At 39.0% G+C, this 16,770-nt stretch overlaps 1 protein-coding gene across 7 annotated transcripts in view; it reads left to right on the top strand.

The window, feature by feature from the left end:
• The window catches only part of LOC139629823 (neuropilin-1a-like), a 177,891-nt gene that overhangs the window by 130,251 nt on the left and 30,870 nt on the right, over positions 1-16,770 (top strand). For all 7 annotated transcript variants that reach the window (XM_071492705.1, XM_071492704.1, XM_071492710.1 and 4 more), the window contains 2 exons: positions 2,000-2,170; positions 8,261-8,427. In XM_071492705.1, coding sequence (XP_071348806.1) covers positions 2,000-2,170; positions 8,261-8,427 — 338 coding nt within the window. The remainder of the gene's footprint in view (positions 1-1,999; positions 2,171-8,260; positions 8,428-16,770) is intronic.

Genomic DNA, 16,770 nt, shown 5'->3' with positions numbered 1-16,770 from the left:
TGCCTCCAATGCCGGAGGAAAAACATTGGAGAAGAGTGTTTTTTATTTATTTATTTTTGTAATACGTGTAATTTCATTCTGGGCTGAACGTTCCTTCCTTCAGTCCTCGAGAGGCTGCAGATGCAGTATCTCTACGAAACAGGAGGCACCACAAGGCTGGCATTGTTTCTGACTGATAAGAACAGGATGAAATGGGCAGCAAACTGTGGGCAGGCAGGGACCTCGGCAGCGCTCAGCATTTAGACATGAGACAGTCTGTCGCTGTGTGCTGCATGTAAGAAAATCACGTTGTTACAGGAGATTTTAGTGTTTAATCATTACATTTGAGTCACTGCGCTCAGCATCTCTTTTCCTGAAAGATAAACCTCATGCGAAAACCCAGGTGGCTGCTTGAGTAGCATAATTTTTAATGAGGTGAATCAGAATTTAACACTGTTGTTATTATTTTTGAGTATAATACTATTTTCTATTATTTGTCATACAGATTAAATCAGGAAATATGTTTTTTTCCTGTTGGTCAACTTCCGAAATGGGTTCAAATGTCTTTTGTCATGTAGATTATTTTTGGTAGCACTTTATTTTACGTGTCCATTAATGTCCAAATACTTTCCTTATAATTTCCAAGAATTTCCATTAGACAGCTAATTCAATTGGTGCACTGAATTCCAGTTATATAACGAATTCCAGTTATTTACCAGCATAAATCAGTGCAAACAGGTCAACTTTGCATTTAAAAATTTATCTGCAGCAAGCAAGTGATTCAAGACATGGAAAACAAAGTTTCCTTTTATGAATGAATAATAGATAGATATTAATTTGGATTTAAAGGTTTAAAAAAATGGTTCTTTTCCCTATAATTAGTAGCAAACCACTTTGTCCTTTAAATGAAATTTCTCAGAAATTGATTAAGAAATGACAGACTTGTGTTCCTGTATTTGTTCATCCAGATGGGTTTAAAAGTCTTTGAGGATGTTGTGAATTAAACTCAGGAGTTTATCTGTCTGAAAAATAAATGATTAGTTCTGTGGCTGTAATGAAATGATGAAACATGACAGGAAAAAACTGGTGGCAAATGTTTCACTGACTCATTTTGTTTCTTTAGCTACAAGGTACCAGGAGTCACAATTTACTGACTGAATATTAATTTAACATAAAGTAAAACAGGTAATTTAATAAGTTGAATTTAAGTGTCCATTAGTGATTCTTTTTGAGTCATGAAAATTTCTTTTTTCCTCTGCCATCCTTATCTTCTATCACAAAAATGTGCCCAATCATGTGAGGACTAATCTTTCCACTTTCAAAATGTGGTATTATATTATTGCTTCAATTAAATGATGGTAATTCTGTCACATGAAATATAACGTTAGAGTCCAAATCTTAATTTAACAACCTGGATTGGAAGTTGTGAATGTGATGGCTAACAGGACGATAAAACACACAGTTTTAACACAATACTCTGCTCTGTCTTTGCTGCACCTGACATGATTGTACACACACCTTTTATATATAGAGTTTGGATAATAAGTGTCAATACAATGTATGGTGGAAATGAGTGTTTCTGCTACCTGTCATCTCACCTTTATTCCTGTCTCGTCACTCATTAGAGGTGAGAGAGTGGAGCTGACTGGGGACCAGCTGCTGATACAGTTTGATCAGGGTAGATTAAAGTTTTGGGCTTTGAATCTAAATCAGAGGTTTTTAGACTTGAGTTCTCTGTTGCTGGAATATAACAGATTAAAAAGTCTTGCGCTCGTGTGCTCTCAGTCATGAAGCATCTCCCAGGACAGTGAGGGCAGCGAAGGACAAAGTGAATAATAAAAACACTCTGCAGTTGATGAGTGAGGAAGCTGACGTTCTCCTTTTTCTTCACCTCCCCTGTTTCATCTTTCATTACCCTTGTTTCTCCATCACCCCTTTCCCTTTTCTCTCTCCCTACTCACTTCACTCCCTCTCTTTCCCTCTCCTCATTTCTCCTCTTCATCCCCCCTTCATCCCTCAGTGGGTCCCCACATTGGCAGATACTGTGGCCAGACCTCCCCGGGCCGAGTGATCTCCTACACCGGCATCCTGTCCATGACCATCACCACTGACAACGCCATCGCCAGAGAGGGATTCTCTGCCAACTACACCATCCGCGAGAGGAACCTCCCCCTGGGACATGAGGATGAGGGTGAGCAGCTGGATCAGTGATGAGAAAGAAAAGTGGTGGGGGTGTGATGTGGAGGGTAGAGCTGTCATCTGGCATTAGGAGGAACCAGGGTTCATGTCCTGGGTATTTTTGTGTGTCATTTGTGTTGAATATTATGAAAATATTTGTATAAAATCCCCTGATCCACTGCTGATTACTGACGTAAACTATTGGAATAATTGAATTACTGGTTTGTTGATGAACTCAGCTTCAACTTTAGTGTCCTTGAGCAAGATGCTGAATCCCTGTCAGTTCTGCAGGAGTTGGTCTATATGTGATCTTTGACCTCTGACCTCCATGCTCGGAGTAGGGCAAGCAGACAGAGGATTTGTCCCTCAGGATTAACAGGATGCAACAAAGAAAAAATTTGACTATTTATAGATTTAGGGAATTTTTCACTACTATCAGAGACTAATAACGAACAAAAGAGTGATGGCAGGAGGTCGATCACCATGGAAAGCGGTCGATAGGTTTAAGGTCCTTCTAATTAGAGGGAACTTCCACCAGAGCCAAGACACAGGTGGAGGTGATGAAGAATGGAGCTCGAGGATGGAGCATCTTTATGAGAGAGAAACCTCTGATCAGATGGTTTGATTGGAGATGGTCGGGCATCCATGGTTGGAGGTGGTGAAGGGTTGGAGGTGGGTCACATAAGTCTTTTCAGTGCTGAAATGAGGGAGAAAACTTAAAATTTGACAGCTTACAAGTGATTAGCTAAAGGCCACTGTCTCCAGTTCTGATTGGATGAAGATGAGAATCAGCTGATGGAGTTTAGAGAAACAGGAAATGTTGCTTGTAACTTACAAGGCATGTGAACGGGGATTCATCCTGCCTGAACTTTCACTATATTTTCAAGCACAATATCCACCTGTAGTGACTTTGTGTGTTTAGACACTCACTGCAGTTGGTGCAGAAGGTTTGGGAAAGATTGTGATCTGACCTCAGACAGAACATGTTTATCAACGTTTAATAAAAACCCTGATCTTTCCAGTCTGTGGTTAATGAACTTAACCACAGACTGTCACAGTCAGGATGCAAAGCAGTCCGGGCTCTGGTGTGACAGTTGTGCGCTTTGTACACCCGCCATCCTCTCTAAACACCTCCCGGCCACTTAGCTGCTGTTAATAAATGTAACGCTTCATTCATTCAAAAAATACATTGCCTCTGAACATAATCCAGCCAGCGATTATGTTTCCTGCTAAACGGATTTGCTGTTGCAGTTTAGCTGTATAGAAACATAATTTCTAGGAGACACGGTTTGAAATCGCACATCCTGTCTGCAGGATGAAGCCAGCTGTAGGAATCGTTTGTAGCTACTGTTTGAAGTCTAGTTGAACTCCAAACATCAGAATCAAGATCTGAATTGAACTACACAATGGTGTAAATTTAATCTTATCTCATAACTCAAACTGAGTTTAGAATGGGATTTCGTTCTGATAAAGGCAGCCTGTAGTTTCACCAGTCTGACCTACTTTAACTCTTATCTCCTGTTGAACGATGCATTTGGCTGATATCATCACCACATGAAGCATTTCTCATTGTTGGTTTTAGGTTTAGTTCTTTTAAATGTTGAGTGTTCGTTCACGTCCACATGTTCTATAACATTCTTGGAGCAGTTTGTCTGCATTAGTTGACTGTCTGACCTTGTTTGAAGGCCTGTAGAGATTTAAGTTATGTTGGTCCGTATGGTTCTTGCACTCTGGCGACCTCAGCCCCAGTAATTCCTGTGTAGGAATGTGAGTGTGTACAGAGGTGAGTTTATTTAAGGTCCCACACTGACTTACATGGGCACCTGGGTAGAAATGAACATAAATTTCTACATCTCACTTTCTAAATTGATATTTAAAGACTTAAAATCAGTTTGGATGTGTTATCCACAGTAGTCACTGTTTGATTCTTTCTTTTCCTTTGTTTTATAAAAGCTAATTAAGTTACAACAATAAATATTTAATAGAGAATTCAATACGGCTTTCAATATTGTCACACACTACACAAAATAGGTATAACAAAATATCCAATATTCACAAAACATTCTCACTGGACATGTAATAGATTTTCTGGAGCTTTTGCTTATATCAAATTAACTTAATCAGCAGATAGAGTTTGTCAGTTGTCACGTTATATATGTTTTATGCACTTCTAATCCAGGTTGCTTACAAGTTTAGGCTCAAACATCCAGTTAAGATACAAATAATTTTTTTTTAATCATAAATTAGAAACAAAAACCACTGAGAAAATATTGATTGATTTAATTTTTTTTATTAATTTATTCATTCAATCATTAATATTGTTGGGGGCCAAGAGCAGAATATTGTAAAGCTTTTTTTTAACCTTTAATTTGAAAAATTAGAGGAAATTTGTATATTACATTCCAAACAATGCACCATTTAATCACTGTAGGACACAATACATCAGGACCAGGCTCTGATATTATAAGTCTCACATGTATGTAGACAATTCACCAGAGGGTCAGTCATTATCTTCACTCTTTTTCATTTCTCTTGTTTGTTTTTGCTGCGGGCAGAAGATGTGGGTGTTGTCGGGCTGTGTGTGTTGGTGTGTGTATGCCGTCTGATATTGATGGTGAGTGTTCATGACAATGTGATAATACATGGATGTAGTAAACATGTATCAAACATGTCTGCCTGCACTGTGGTGTGTCTGAGAGATAAATCTGACCTTCTAGTGTTAGCTGGGATGGCTGAGAGTGGTGTTAGACAAAGCTCTAATTATCTTAGCTTAAGTAACACACACACACACACACACACACACACACACACACACACACACACACACACACTTCAGACCCCCAGCTAAACTCAGCAGATTGAATTAAAGCCTCTTGACAACCAAATCACATTGTCTTTTCTCCAGTTTTTACAACCACTCTGATGCTATAAACCAGCAATTCCACCCAGGGGTATTTGTACCCAGTGGGGGGTACAGTTGCCAGGGGGTACATGGAAAGATCTTAGTGTAGTTCAACTAATTTGGAAAAAATGGAAATTTCCTTTTTTTTTTTTTTAGGAAAAAACATGTGCTTGCTAATGCTAGCTAACAACAGAGATTAGCCAGCAGAAACAGTTCTCTAAGAGTAAAAGTATAAAGTATGAATAAACAGTTCAAATGGTTAAGTAATGGTTAAAGTGCTGAAATGACTGATGGTGGAAATAGAGATTTAAAAGTTCTAAATGAGAAAGCTAAATCAAAGCTTATAGTTAGCTAAAAGTCATGGTTACGTGGTTGAAATATAAAGCTTCTGCCACTGTGAGAGGCAGAAGCAAATTTAAATAAATTTAAGAAAATTTAAATATGACCAAACCAACTTGAACATTAACACAATTATTTCTTTATAATAGATGTAGTGTAATAGTATAGTAGATCTGACAGGACTGGAGTGCATCTGACAAAAATGCATGGGAAAGACATCTATTTACACTGATGTTTACACCAGTGTTGTGCCTCCAGCCTCTTAAATTTTTCAGATTGAGCTTCTATTCAAGCAGGATCTCTGCTAACAGCCACAGGGGAATCAAACTCTGATATCCTGCAGTGAATTTACGGTTTTCTCTCGCTCTGTCCTGCCATCACCATCAGAAACGGCCTCCAGCTGGGCCTTTGATCAGCTGAACCACCGGTGCGGGCGTCAGTTTTATGTCCTGTCTTTCCTTTTTGATGGAGAGGTAGAGGGATGGGGTTTAGGTTTGTCCCTCATGCCTGCTGAGAGGAGGACATGGAGGTCATGTCATGAATAAAAATAAGAAAAGAGCAAAAGAGAAGTTTGTGGAGGAGGGAACTGAAGCGAGAAGAAAAACAGAAATAGAGGCTTTTTAGGAATAAACTGATGCATCAGCTGAATCATACTGAGTGTTTTCTACTCTCCTGTTGTCTAGCTGCAGTTTTGGCATGAATCCACTGCAGGGAAAAGTTCTGAATTGTAAGATTTTGGCCTGAAAATTGTCAAGTTAACAAATCCGGAGGATGAGCACAAGCTCCAGCTTTCTGCAGGCTTTTTGGTGATGTCGCAAACAGACTTTCTCCCTAATTTATTTGTGGAACTCGGAGTGATGTAAGTGTGTGTTTGTGTCAGTCTGGCAGACCCTGTGTCTCCAGACAGCCCTCCCACACACACACACACACACACACACACACACACACACACACACATACACACACACACAAACACACACAAACACACGTTTCCTTTTGTGCCCCCTCCCTCTTCCTTCTCCTGGCTCCCCTGCTGTTACAGAGTGGACACTGCCTCCTCACAGATACAGACGTGTACATTGAGTTTATCCAAACACTGTTTTGAAAGTGTTTCATAATTTCCTCAATCCACAGAGCAGAGCGCATTTATCCTTCAGATAAAGATTATTACCAAAATTAGAGCTGAATCTTCACACGACATTAGCTGCAAAATGTGCCTGTGTGGGTTTGTGTCCATTTATATGTTTGTGCATGATATAGATATAACAGCTATTTTCATTGTTATCATATTATCTGTATTGTTATTTTTTCCTTTTAGTCTACAGTGAAAATGACATTTTCAAGAGCTCATGTTGCTTCTGTCCTTTCAGCAGTTTAAAAGAGCTCTTTTCTGTCATCCATGACAGAGAGAGGCAGCAAATCCTCATTTGTGAAGCTGAAACCAGAGAATATTTGTCATTTTTGCTTGAAAAATAACTGAAACAATAAAACCATTAGTTGCAAGTCTTCAGTTGATTGATTTATCAATGAGTCAACTGTAGCTGTAATACACAGTTAAAAAAAATAATGGCATTGCTGAAAGGATTAGCGTTGATGTTTATTGATTAGATGGTCAAGAGAAGCAGAAATGGCCTCCATCCTCTCAAATGTCAGAATTTTACATCATGAAACTGAAAAACTAGAAACAGGTCATAGTTTCACTGTAAATGAGTGTTGGTCAAAGAAAAAAGTCAATATTAAGACATCGCCCTGCGCTCTGTGAGGCTGTCATCGGCATTTTTCAGCACTTTTTTGACATTTTATAGATAAAATAATTCGTCAAATAAATGAAAAAAGTACCTGACAGATTAATCAATAATGAAGAAAATCATCAGCCATAAATCAGGGCGGTTTGAGGAAAGGAATCAGATAACTGAGTTTTACAAGTTAAAAGTCATTCTTTGTGGGATTTCTAGCGATTTAGACAGCTGTAAATTTTTTTATTATTTTGATTCTGTACTCCAGCACATTGAATTTGAAACAATGACCATGAGGTTCAAAGAGTGAGTGAGGGTCTTTACTATAATACAAGCCAGCCCAGACTTCCTCTGTTGTTTTTAGAGTTCAGCTAAATTTCAGTTATTTAATTTCAGATGCATGAAGTTTGTGTTTTTGTCTTGTGAGTGGCGACTGAACTCTGAACCTTCATGTAAAGCGAGCATCACCAAACACAGAGGCTGTTTCAAGCGACCCGTTTACTCCTGTGACTGACTGCCCAGCAGGGAGCAGGGACACACACTTTACAACGTCTGGGTGACACTCTTATCACACTGCTCACTTGTTTTTCTGCCTGAGCCAGAGACAAAATGAGCTCTTTCCCTGCTCAGATTTATGACTTGAACTCGAGGTGTTTCTTTTAGAGTCCGGAGCTGAATGATGAATTCAGCCATTAGCAGCGAAAATGAGGGGGAGCAAAATTCAGCTCACCCAGCTAACTGTCTGTGAAATAGCCTTTTTAAACTCATATTAAAGCAGCAGTTAGTATGATTGTGATAACAAAAAAATTTCCCCTTGTGACCAGATCATAATTCATGTGCAGTGGAATGATGTTTAGGTAGAAAAACCGTCTGTTGTTCCAGAACACACACAAGCAACCACTTCAGTCTTTAGCAAAATGACAAATCTTTAAAATATCTACCAGATGAAGATGGTCATGGTTAGGAAATTGATCCAGTTGAGTTCCTTTTGGGGTTGATATCACCTGAATAGTTAATTGTGTCATGCCATCAGCTATGAGCTTGGTAACATTTTTACTCCACATCACTGGGTCATAACTTTCAGGTCTGAACTCTGGTTAATGAGGTTTTTTTCTGTCTTTGCCAGATTTTGCTTGTATGGAGCCACTGGGCATGGAGTCAGGGGAAATTTCTTCAGAGCAGATCAGCGCCTCCTCCCAGTACAACTCCAACTGGTCTCCTGAACGCTCTCGCCTCAACTACCAGGAGAACGGCTGGACGCCCTCAGACGACACCGTCAAGGAGTGGATACAGGTCAGTAATGTCTCCACTATTTGTCTATTCTTTGACATTCAGCTACAGGGAATTTACAGGCTGCTTTAGGTTGTTAAAATAAAAGCTACAAATGAGAATGAATGCACAACACGATATAATAAAGGGATGAGAATAGGATGTTCAAGCACCAGAACGTATCTAAGATTGTGCCACTCACTGTGGAGAATTCTTGTAGTCATTTGGAAAAATGAAATTATGTCACATTGGCTCATTTTAGAGTCTGCTCTCAAAATATACATATGCTCATTCACTCATGGAGAAACGGTGTTCCTCAGTTTGAACTCGACTATACCGCTGAGAACTTGTTCACATCTGGTCTGAATATTGTTCACTCATTTGTACCACTTCTCAGCACGTTATAGGGATACAGAATGGGGTAAAAATAAGCCAATATACATTATTAATGGGAATCTGCCTCTTCAGCACAGCTGACATTTCTGATCTTCATTGTGAAATCTGACATAGCAACCTGCAGTCACTGAATGTGGAAATAGAGCAGCACAGTGTTTAATCTCTTTAAATATATTCAATATAGTTTTTTGCTTGAAGTCAAGATTCAAGCTCCTGGGTCATGTTTGGCTCCATCCACATATCTACTGCATCTGTTTCAACCTAATATAGCAGGTTTTACACAGTTTATTAATAATGTGTAGCTTTCCTTATAATGGCTCAGTAGATTTAAACTGATGTGAACAGATGTTACGCAAGATTGTAGTTTGTTATAGTCTTGAGTTTGCTTTTAAAATGTAATTAGTACCACATACATTATGTTTTATGCTCATTTAGTATTATAATATATTTACAGTGGTATATAGAATGTGAAGAAATCGCATCAGTTCCACTAGAATTTAAAGCTAGGCTAAAGCTAGGCTAGCTAACTTTTAGTTATTATTGTCTCATTTAGTTATGTTGGTTCAGAAACTAAACAAGATGCTGGTTCAACAAAATGGATTGGTTTTTCAGAGAGAGAGAAAGAGAGAGCAAGAGAGAGAGAGAGAGAGAGTGAGAGAGGAGTCTAAAAAAAGTAAATTTAGCTTTGCTAGCTGTGGCTTTCTCTCCAGCTAGCTTTAGCTCCCCTATGCTAACTCTGTCTCTCTGCGGCAGAAGTTGCAGTAAATGTGATGAGTGCAGTTACTGATCACTCAATTTTAGCCAAATATGTTGGCATACTTTTTGGTTTTAGACCATAGGCAGCAATGACTTTTTAAAAGCTAAATAAGGGGAAACAAAGTCTTCAACATGTCTCCAAGATAAGTGGAACATCTTTGACATGGACAGTCAAACCACAGCCTGACTGATGCTCAGATTTAGCTGTTTTTTCCTGTGCACTTGAACACCCCTGAAGAAGAGTGCAGTCCATCATGTTCAGCCAAAATTACAGGAACTAGGATCTGATTTGTTTGGATTCCTCTTGGCGCCAAATTATCAAAGGTCACCAAAACTTTAGTTACTTGGTTCTGGCTCACTTACAATTGCGGTTGGACTTTGTAAACAACACGCAACAAGCACACATGTTTTCCTAATCTGGTTTGGCCCAAAGAAAACTGAATCTAGGTGAGATACGCCACCCTCAGTCATGAGGTGCGGCTGGAGTCCAGGACTGTCCCATTGTCCAAGACAGGAACTCATAGAGGAAGACTCACAATGCCCCTTGCAGTATGAACGGGCCCTCACTTCCTTCCTGTGGGGGCTACAACAGGAAGCAGACTGAGAGACGGCCTCAGTGCTGGATTAGTACTAGTGGCTCTCTATTGTCTGTCTGGGGACGTCTTTTAGCTACTGGGCCACAGCTGAGCCCTCTGGGATGTAATGATATGAGGAACAGTGCTTTAATGGCGGTTAATAGCTTTATATATGGAGAGTGCCTGAATTGACATGAAGGTCACATAAAATATTTAGAATTCATGCTCGTTCTGGTAATTTAATTTAATATCTAAACCATCATCTCTTTTAACTGTAGAAATGGCCGTAGATTTACACAGGGATGTTGTCAACACATTTTCAATTTGATTTGATCCCATCCACTTTTTCCACTTGCTGTTGACAAGCAGAGTCAGAGAGCTCTGTGGGTAAACTCCAAATAACATGAATAGTCTCTCAACATTACCTTATTGCTCATCATTGTTGTAACATATCTTTATGTTGAACATCTGCTATTGTTTATCTCAACCGGCAATGATAGAGACAAAATAATAGATTGATCTGTCAGCAGTTTTTTGAAAGATATAATCGGACGACCAGTTTGGAGTTCATGCAGTAACCTTCATCTACAGAGATCCTACAAGCAGGAGGTGAATAGGCCTAGAATCTCAGGTTCACTGTACGGCAGTGAGTACACGGTAGTGTAATAATAGATGATATTCCTGCACAGGAGCACTGGTTTGATTTTGGGCCTCTGGGCAAACTGGTGCAGAGCCGCCATGTGTAGCCTGCAGTGTGTGCTGTACCTACATACACGATGCACAGACGGGCGTTCATTAGTTTGTTTATACAGTAGTGTGTATGTAGTCCTGTTTATTTGCATTGTTTTAATACACCTCTGTTCTGTCAGAGGTTAATGTTATTGGTCAGCTTCAGGTCAGGGAAAGGACATCAGTCGAACCATTTCTGAATTTCTTCATTTGTAAGGATTTTAGCAGATATGTTAAGTGTGTTATTCAGTAAACCCTCCTTTTTAACGAAGCCTGTTTAAACTAGTGGGTCTTTTTTTACACAGCATGTTTTGGCTCCACTACAAGAAATCACCCTAGATAATGCAGGACCTTTCATTAGTGTTATTTCAAATGACATTATGTTTTAGTGTGAAATTTATCAAATAATTACAAACCAGCTGACACACACAGTGAAAATGTGCCTTTGACAGACAAGATTTTTAATACTCTTACAGCAAAGCAAACACTGTTTACTGAGCTAACCACAGAACAAGCAGTAATTTACCTGCCTCCTTGACATGTTCCACACAACCTTTGTGTCCCTGCTGCACTAACCTTGAAAACAAACTGCCCTCTATGCAGATACAGTGCAGAAGCTTTCAGATTTCCTTGGCTTTATTTGATTTGAGCCCCGAAGAGGAAAAAAAAGCTCCTAAATCTTGGGGCTTTTTCCACTTTTAGATTACAGTAACCACCACAATTACAGTAAAAGCGAAAACCTGCTCATTTCTCATAATATACAAAAAAATAAGGACGTAAAACACCTGGTGCAGTTTGCTGAGCACTGACGTGCCTCCTCTGCAACATGGTGCCAGCTGTTGGCCTCTGACCAGCTCCAGTGTTTCCCACTGTAGATACTGATTGTGGTGACAGCACTCCTCTCTCAGCTCACCAATCATGGGATTTGCACCAGCGACCTCTCAGTCACGAGCTCTCTCCCCCTCAGCCCGAGGCTTGACGTTGCTGGGTCCAGTTTGGTGTGTGAGCACAGATTTGTGTATGTGGGCTCTTCTTCTGTTCAACCAAAGCTTTGTTGGCTGTCCCTCTTGAAGAAACAGCAGAACATCCCCCTGCCACAGTGATTTATGGCCTCAGAACCAGTGCTGTTGCTCACCCTCAGACTCTGTGAGGCATTTGAGTTATGACTGGTGGTTTTTGTGAGGAGAATATTCCATTTTATTTGATTAAGTGTGGTGCGTGGCCAACTCCGCACAGCATGGCTTGCCTTATGGCTTTCCATTCATCTTACTTGAGAAGAAAATTATGACTTAGTTAATTCTTGCATGCCTTCCTCCTCCACTGCAAACACCTCTATTATTCATTTAAAGGCATTTATATTTTATTGATACTATTTTCAGGTTACTATTCATAATGTTGTCAGGGTGATGTTACCCAGTGGCAATTTGGATGGCGGCAGACGGTGAGCTCATTATCTAGCTTTATGATAAATCTGTAATCATATTGTGCTCTGTAGTGACTCATTACATCAACATGCTGGGTATTTGCAATGAAATGGAAATTCCCTACATTTGTAAACCACATTTTTAGCCAAGTAAGGCTTGACAGAGGAATTAACTGTAATGTTCATTTTACTTGTGCAAAGCAAAGTAACTTTTAATTTGAAAATGATATATTAATTCATTCTTAAAGTGAGAAAAAAAACATTAAAAAGAAAGTTAATAGTAGTTTTTTTGAAGTTATAATTAAAGAAATTGAATGAAGTGAAGAAGGAATCGACATTTGAGGCAGCTTCACTTCATCTCAAACGCACACGAGTAAGGTCACAGTCTTAAAAAATACTCAAAATATCGGATCAGATTAAAAAAACAAGACATATTTGTCACTTTCAAAACTGTGTCCAAAAAACGGTCAGTAGGTGCATCTGCTGGCTTGTTATTGAATACCATGATGTAAGCCCAGGAAAGGCTTCCTTCCCTCCTGACTTCAGGTATTTATAGACGCCCTGCTGTTTGTCTTCAGGATCTATTTGACGCCACCAGGAAGAGCTCAGCGTTGTGCATCTGGAGAACACATTTGGGCCTTGTGTGAGCGAGGTGTGTTGTTAAAGCTGGGGCGGGGGGGAAAACCGCAAGACAAAAGATCCTCCAGAGAGTGTCACGGGGTCTCACAGTCCAGAGCAGACCTCTGGAGGAAGGTGAACCAAACCTGGGAAATCCCAATAAACGAGGGAAACCTCAACACAAATCAGTGTCTGATAATCATAAATCAGATTTCTTTCTCAATAAGCCAGCAGAGGCAAAAAGGTGATAAAATGTGAGCTGTGTCATTCATCACAGAAAACAAAGCCCCCAAACCAAGTAGATCTAATTAGCATTGGGCTCATTTTGGATTATAATGTCAAGGTTGGTAAAAGGAAGTACTTTCATCAGTGCCAGACTCATTTAGAAATGATGTAATGAGATTTTAAGGGCCCTGCGGTTCTAAAGTCGCTCAGCAGATACATAATCATGTTAAAGCTCCAAATAAAAACATTATCGTGTGATTTTTCGGAATAAACTTAATGCACCATGCTAATACTTTTGCAGCTTTCAACTCTCTTACCAGAAGCCTTGTGTGCTACATTTCTGTACACATGATTCAACTTTAGACTATTTAGACAATTTTAGATATTTGGCTCCATTTTTTCAAACCGTTCCCAACAGTTTTTCATTCAGTTCACTTCTGCACAGCAATCATGGTAACCAATTAGCAGACCCGGGAAACTTGTTTGGGTTGTGTAATCTATCACTTTGAAAAACATGTCTGTTATTGTGATCATTTGAACATGATCCACCTTTTTAGGAAACAGTCTAATTTGTATGTTGCTCATTTTGGGTGGAAAGTTGTGGGCTGCAAGAGAAAAGTATTGGAGAAATGAGAAACTGATGCCAAGGTAGTGTTTGAAAACCCTGTGATGGATTTAACAGTGAAAAAAAGTTATTTAAAAAGTGTTTACATAACTTTGAACAACTATGTTAATAACCTTTGCAGCTTTACTTCACAGTTATGCAACCATTTCAAATGCATATGATACCGTTTTAGATAGACATCCATGACAAATTACTGCTACAGCTTCTCTGTGAACTGAAAATGAAATTGTTACTGTTTGAACAAAACTTTCCAAATGAATGAAATATTGTGAGATGACAAATCAAACATCCTGTAAACATGGAAAAACACTGTCAAGCTGTTTGCTAACACATCTTAAAGGAGAACCATAGCATTCTCTTGTTTTTAATGATAAGGAAACTCCCTTTGTTAGACACTGCATCTGCAGTGGCATCACTTTTTTAACACTCAAACCTCAGATGAGAGCTGAGTAACTGAAGCTCTTTCTTCAACTATCAGTGTTAGAGCAGTATCCTGTTTTGGCAGGAAGTAGCAGTTTTTTCGTTCAATCTCATTTAGCCACACTTAGACTGAATTATGTCCCCTTCCTGCATTTTTTCCCTTCATTAAAAAGCTCTAAGTGTGACAATTTTCTGTGGCATGAATGTAGGCACTGCCAAGTGTTGAGTAATTAGAAGATGGAAGAGCAATTAGCCTTAGTCATTTGACGGAGGAAGTCTGGAGAATGGAGCTTTGACCGGTTGCTACAGAAAACATGTAAAGACTGTAACGGCTGGCGAATAGATTACTGTAAGTGCTGAGGCTTTTCCTGTCTCAACCAGGCCAACATCATCAGCTCTGCATCAGCTCTCAGGTGAACTGTGTTTGTTCAAATATGTCAGGTTGAGACCTGTACTTTTGTAAAATCTTCATCTTCATCAGTTTATCAAATTACCCTACCATATGTACACATATAGATTGATATGAATCTATCTATATTTGCACAATTATAACATAAATGGGATGAAGTCTTTTAATGTGAAAATCCCTCAAGTCCACTTTTCTAAAAGCTGAGTTGAAGTTTATCATTATTTCCTTTAAAAATACTAATGTCAAGTTGTTGTTTCCAATCAACAAGTTAAAAGGAAAAAAACTAAGCAAATATTGTTTTTATTGATCAAGTAAAATAACCATCACAATTTCCCACAGCCCAAGATGAAAAACACTAAACCTTCATAATAGAGAAGTAGAAATTAAGATCCCGTTCTGTATCTTTATTTAAAGTGACTTTTATCAAAATCAAATTTAGGTAAATGGATTACAAGATAGATTCAGGTTACTTTTTAGAAGCTCGAGTAGTGGACACCAGGAGTGGCTTTCTGATACAATTAACACTTTATTTCAGGAAATTGCCCACTTACCTTAGAGGGAAACAGCCTGTATTATGGCTGCACTATATCCTGATATATTGAGTCTCTTCTGTGATGAAGTTCTGTGCCAGATGGCGGCTCTGGAAAGAAACTTTCACTCTTATGATGCCCAGACTGGCTAAAGGGCTTATAAAATATTTCATAGGATAAGAAAAATCTATATTTAGTTAATATCTGTTGACATTTCTGTTTTTTTTCTTGTGAAATACTGCGTTCTTCCACCTCTCATGGCCTCTAATAAGCTTTCAAATTAAACAGTCTAAGGTAGACAAATCACTCTTGAACACACAACTCATGCCCACACAAAAAAACACAACCTGTGATGAGGGTCAGTGCCTCATTTTAAGGGGTCACGAGCCAAAATGATTGGAAACCACTAACTGAGACGAGTAAAATTCTGTCTTTAGTTAGAAAATTCTTGCTGTGACACCCCATCGCTTCCCTTTTTAACCCCACTCTTGGTGACGTAATTAACAACAGAAATAAGCTTGTTTCACAACACAACTTACAATGCACAGTGTGTTTGTCACATACAGTATGTGTAGCGTTCGGGGGATGCGTCTCGTGGGAATCTAGATCAGAACACAGCTGGGAACAGCAGCGAGCACTCCCACGAAACCTTGTTTCCCAGGGGTCTCCCTGTCAGTCACAGAGCCCACACAGACCTGCGGGAAGCTATTTTCTTCTCTTCTCTTGGAAAAGCATCAGTTTGGAAAAGTTAAATAATGGCTTCTGGTGCCTTCTCATGTACAGTATCACGGTGGCAACATCTCCATGGTTATATAATGACACACCATATATTACACAAGCTTCCCACGTGCTGGAGCATTGAGTTTATTTTGGTATGAAGATGATTATTTCCAAACTCAACAAACAAGCAATTTAGTTTAGTTGAAGTGGAGTGGAATAGAAGTCAAATGGAGTGTCACCTCATTTAATGCACAGTCATGAAAATAAATAGATTCTACATGATGCTTTAAGTTTGGTGGAAGTTGATGTGATAACTATGTATCAGTGAAGTATTCTTAGATATAGATAAGCTTTAGTATTTGTGGACATTCTGCTGATTTAAGAAGACCACTGTGAGGCTTTCTGTTATCACCGCTGCTCTCTTTGATGATAGCTATCTTTTTGATAATCTTTTTTCTATCTTTTTCTTTTCAAGCACTTTGAACAGCCTTGTTTCTGGACGCTGTGAGATAAAATGCCTCGACCATCTGAACAAGTCTTTTTATCTGTTTTTAGCCCTCAGATGATAACTTCATGAGAAAAAGCCACAAGATGTGATAGCGTCGGTGTAATTTAATTTGGAGTTACTTACTTTAAGGATTTCTTTGAACAAGTGAAACTGCTGTTGAAATGAGGATGATCACAAGTTTATAAAAAAAAAAAAAAAAAATCATAGAACAAGTCACACAGTGTTGCTGCTTCCGTGTCAAAGTGAAAAACTAAATTAAAGCAGTTCCAAAAATAGATGTTGTATAAGCCTTTCTCTTTTTTAGGATGTCTGTGGAGTACTGTCCCAGGATCAGAGACTTATTTAGAGAGTTTGTTTACTCTACTGGGTATTTTAACCCAATCAGACACAAGACGTTTAGTTTAGTCCGTCTAGTCGTACAATCAAACAGAGG

The sequence above is a fragment of the Trachinotus anak genome, unplaced genomic scaffold (assembly GCF_046630095.1).
Source record: "Trachinotus anak isolate AG129_WGS33_773 ecotype Australia unplaced genomic scaffold, CSIRO_AGI_Tana_v1 ptg000012l, whole genome shotgun sequence".
Lineage (NCBI taxonomy): Eukaryota > Metazoa > Chordata > Actinopteri > Carangiformes > Carangidae > Trachinotus > Trachinotus anak.
Note: the sequence above shows the minus strand (reverse complement) of the source record. Positions and strands in the feature narration are given on the sequence as shown.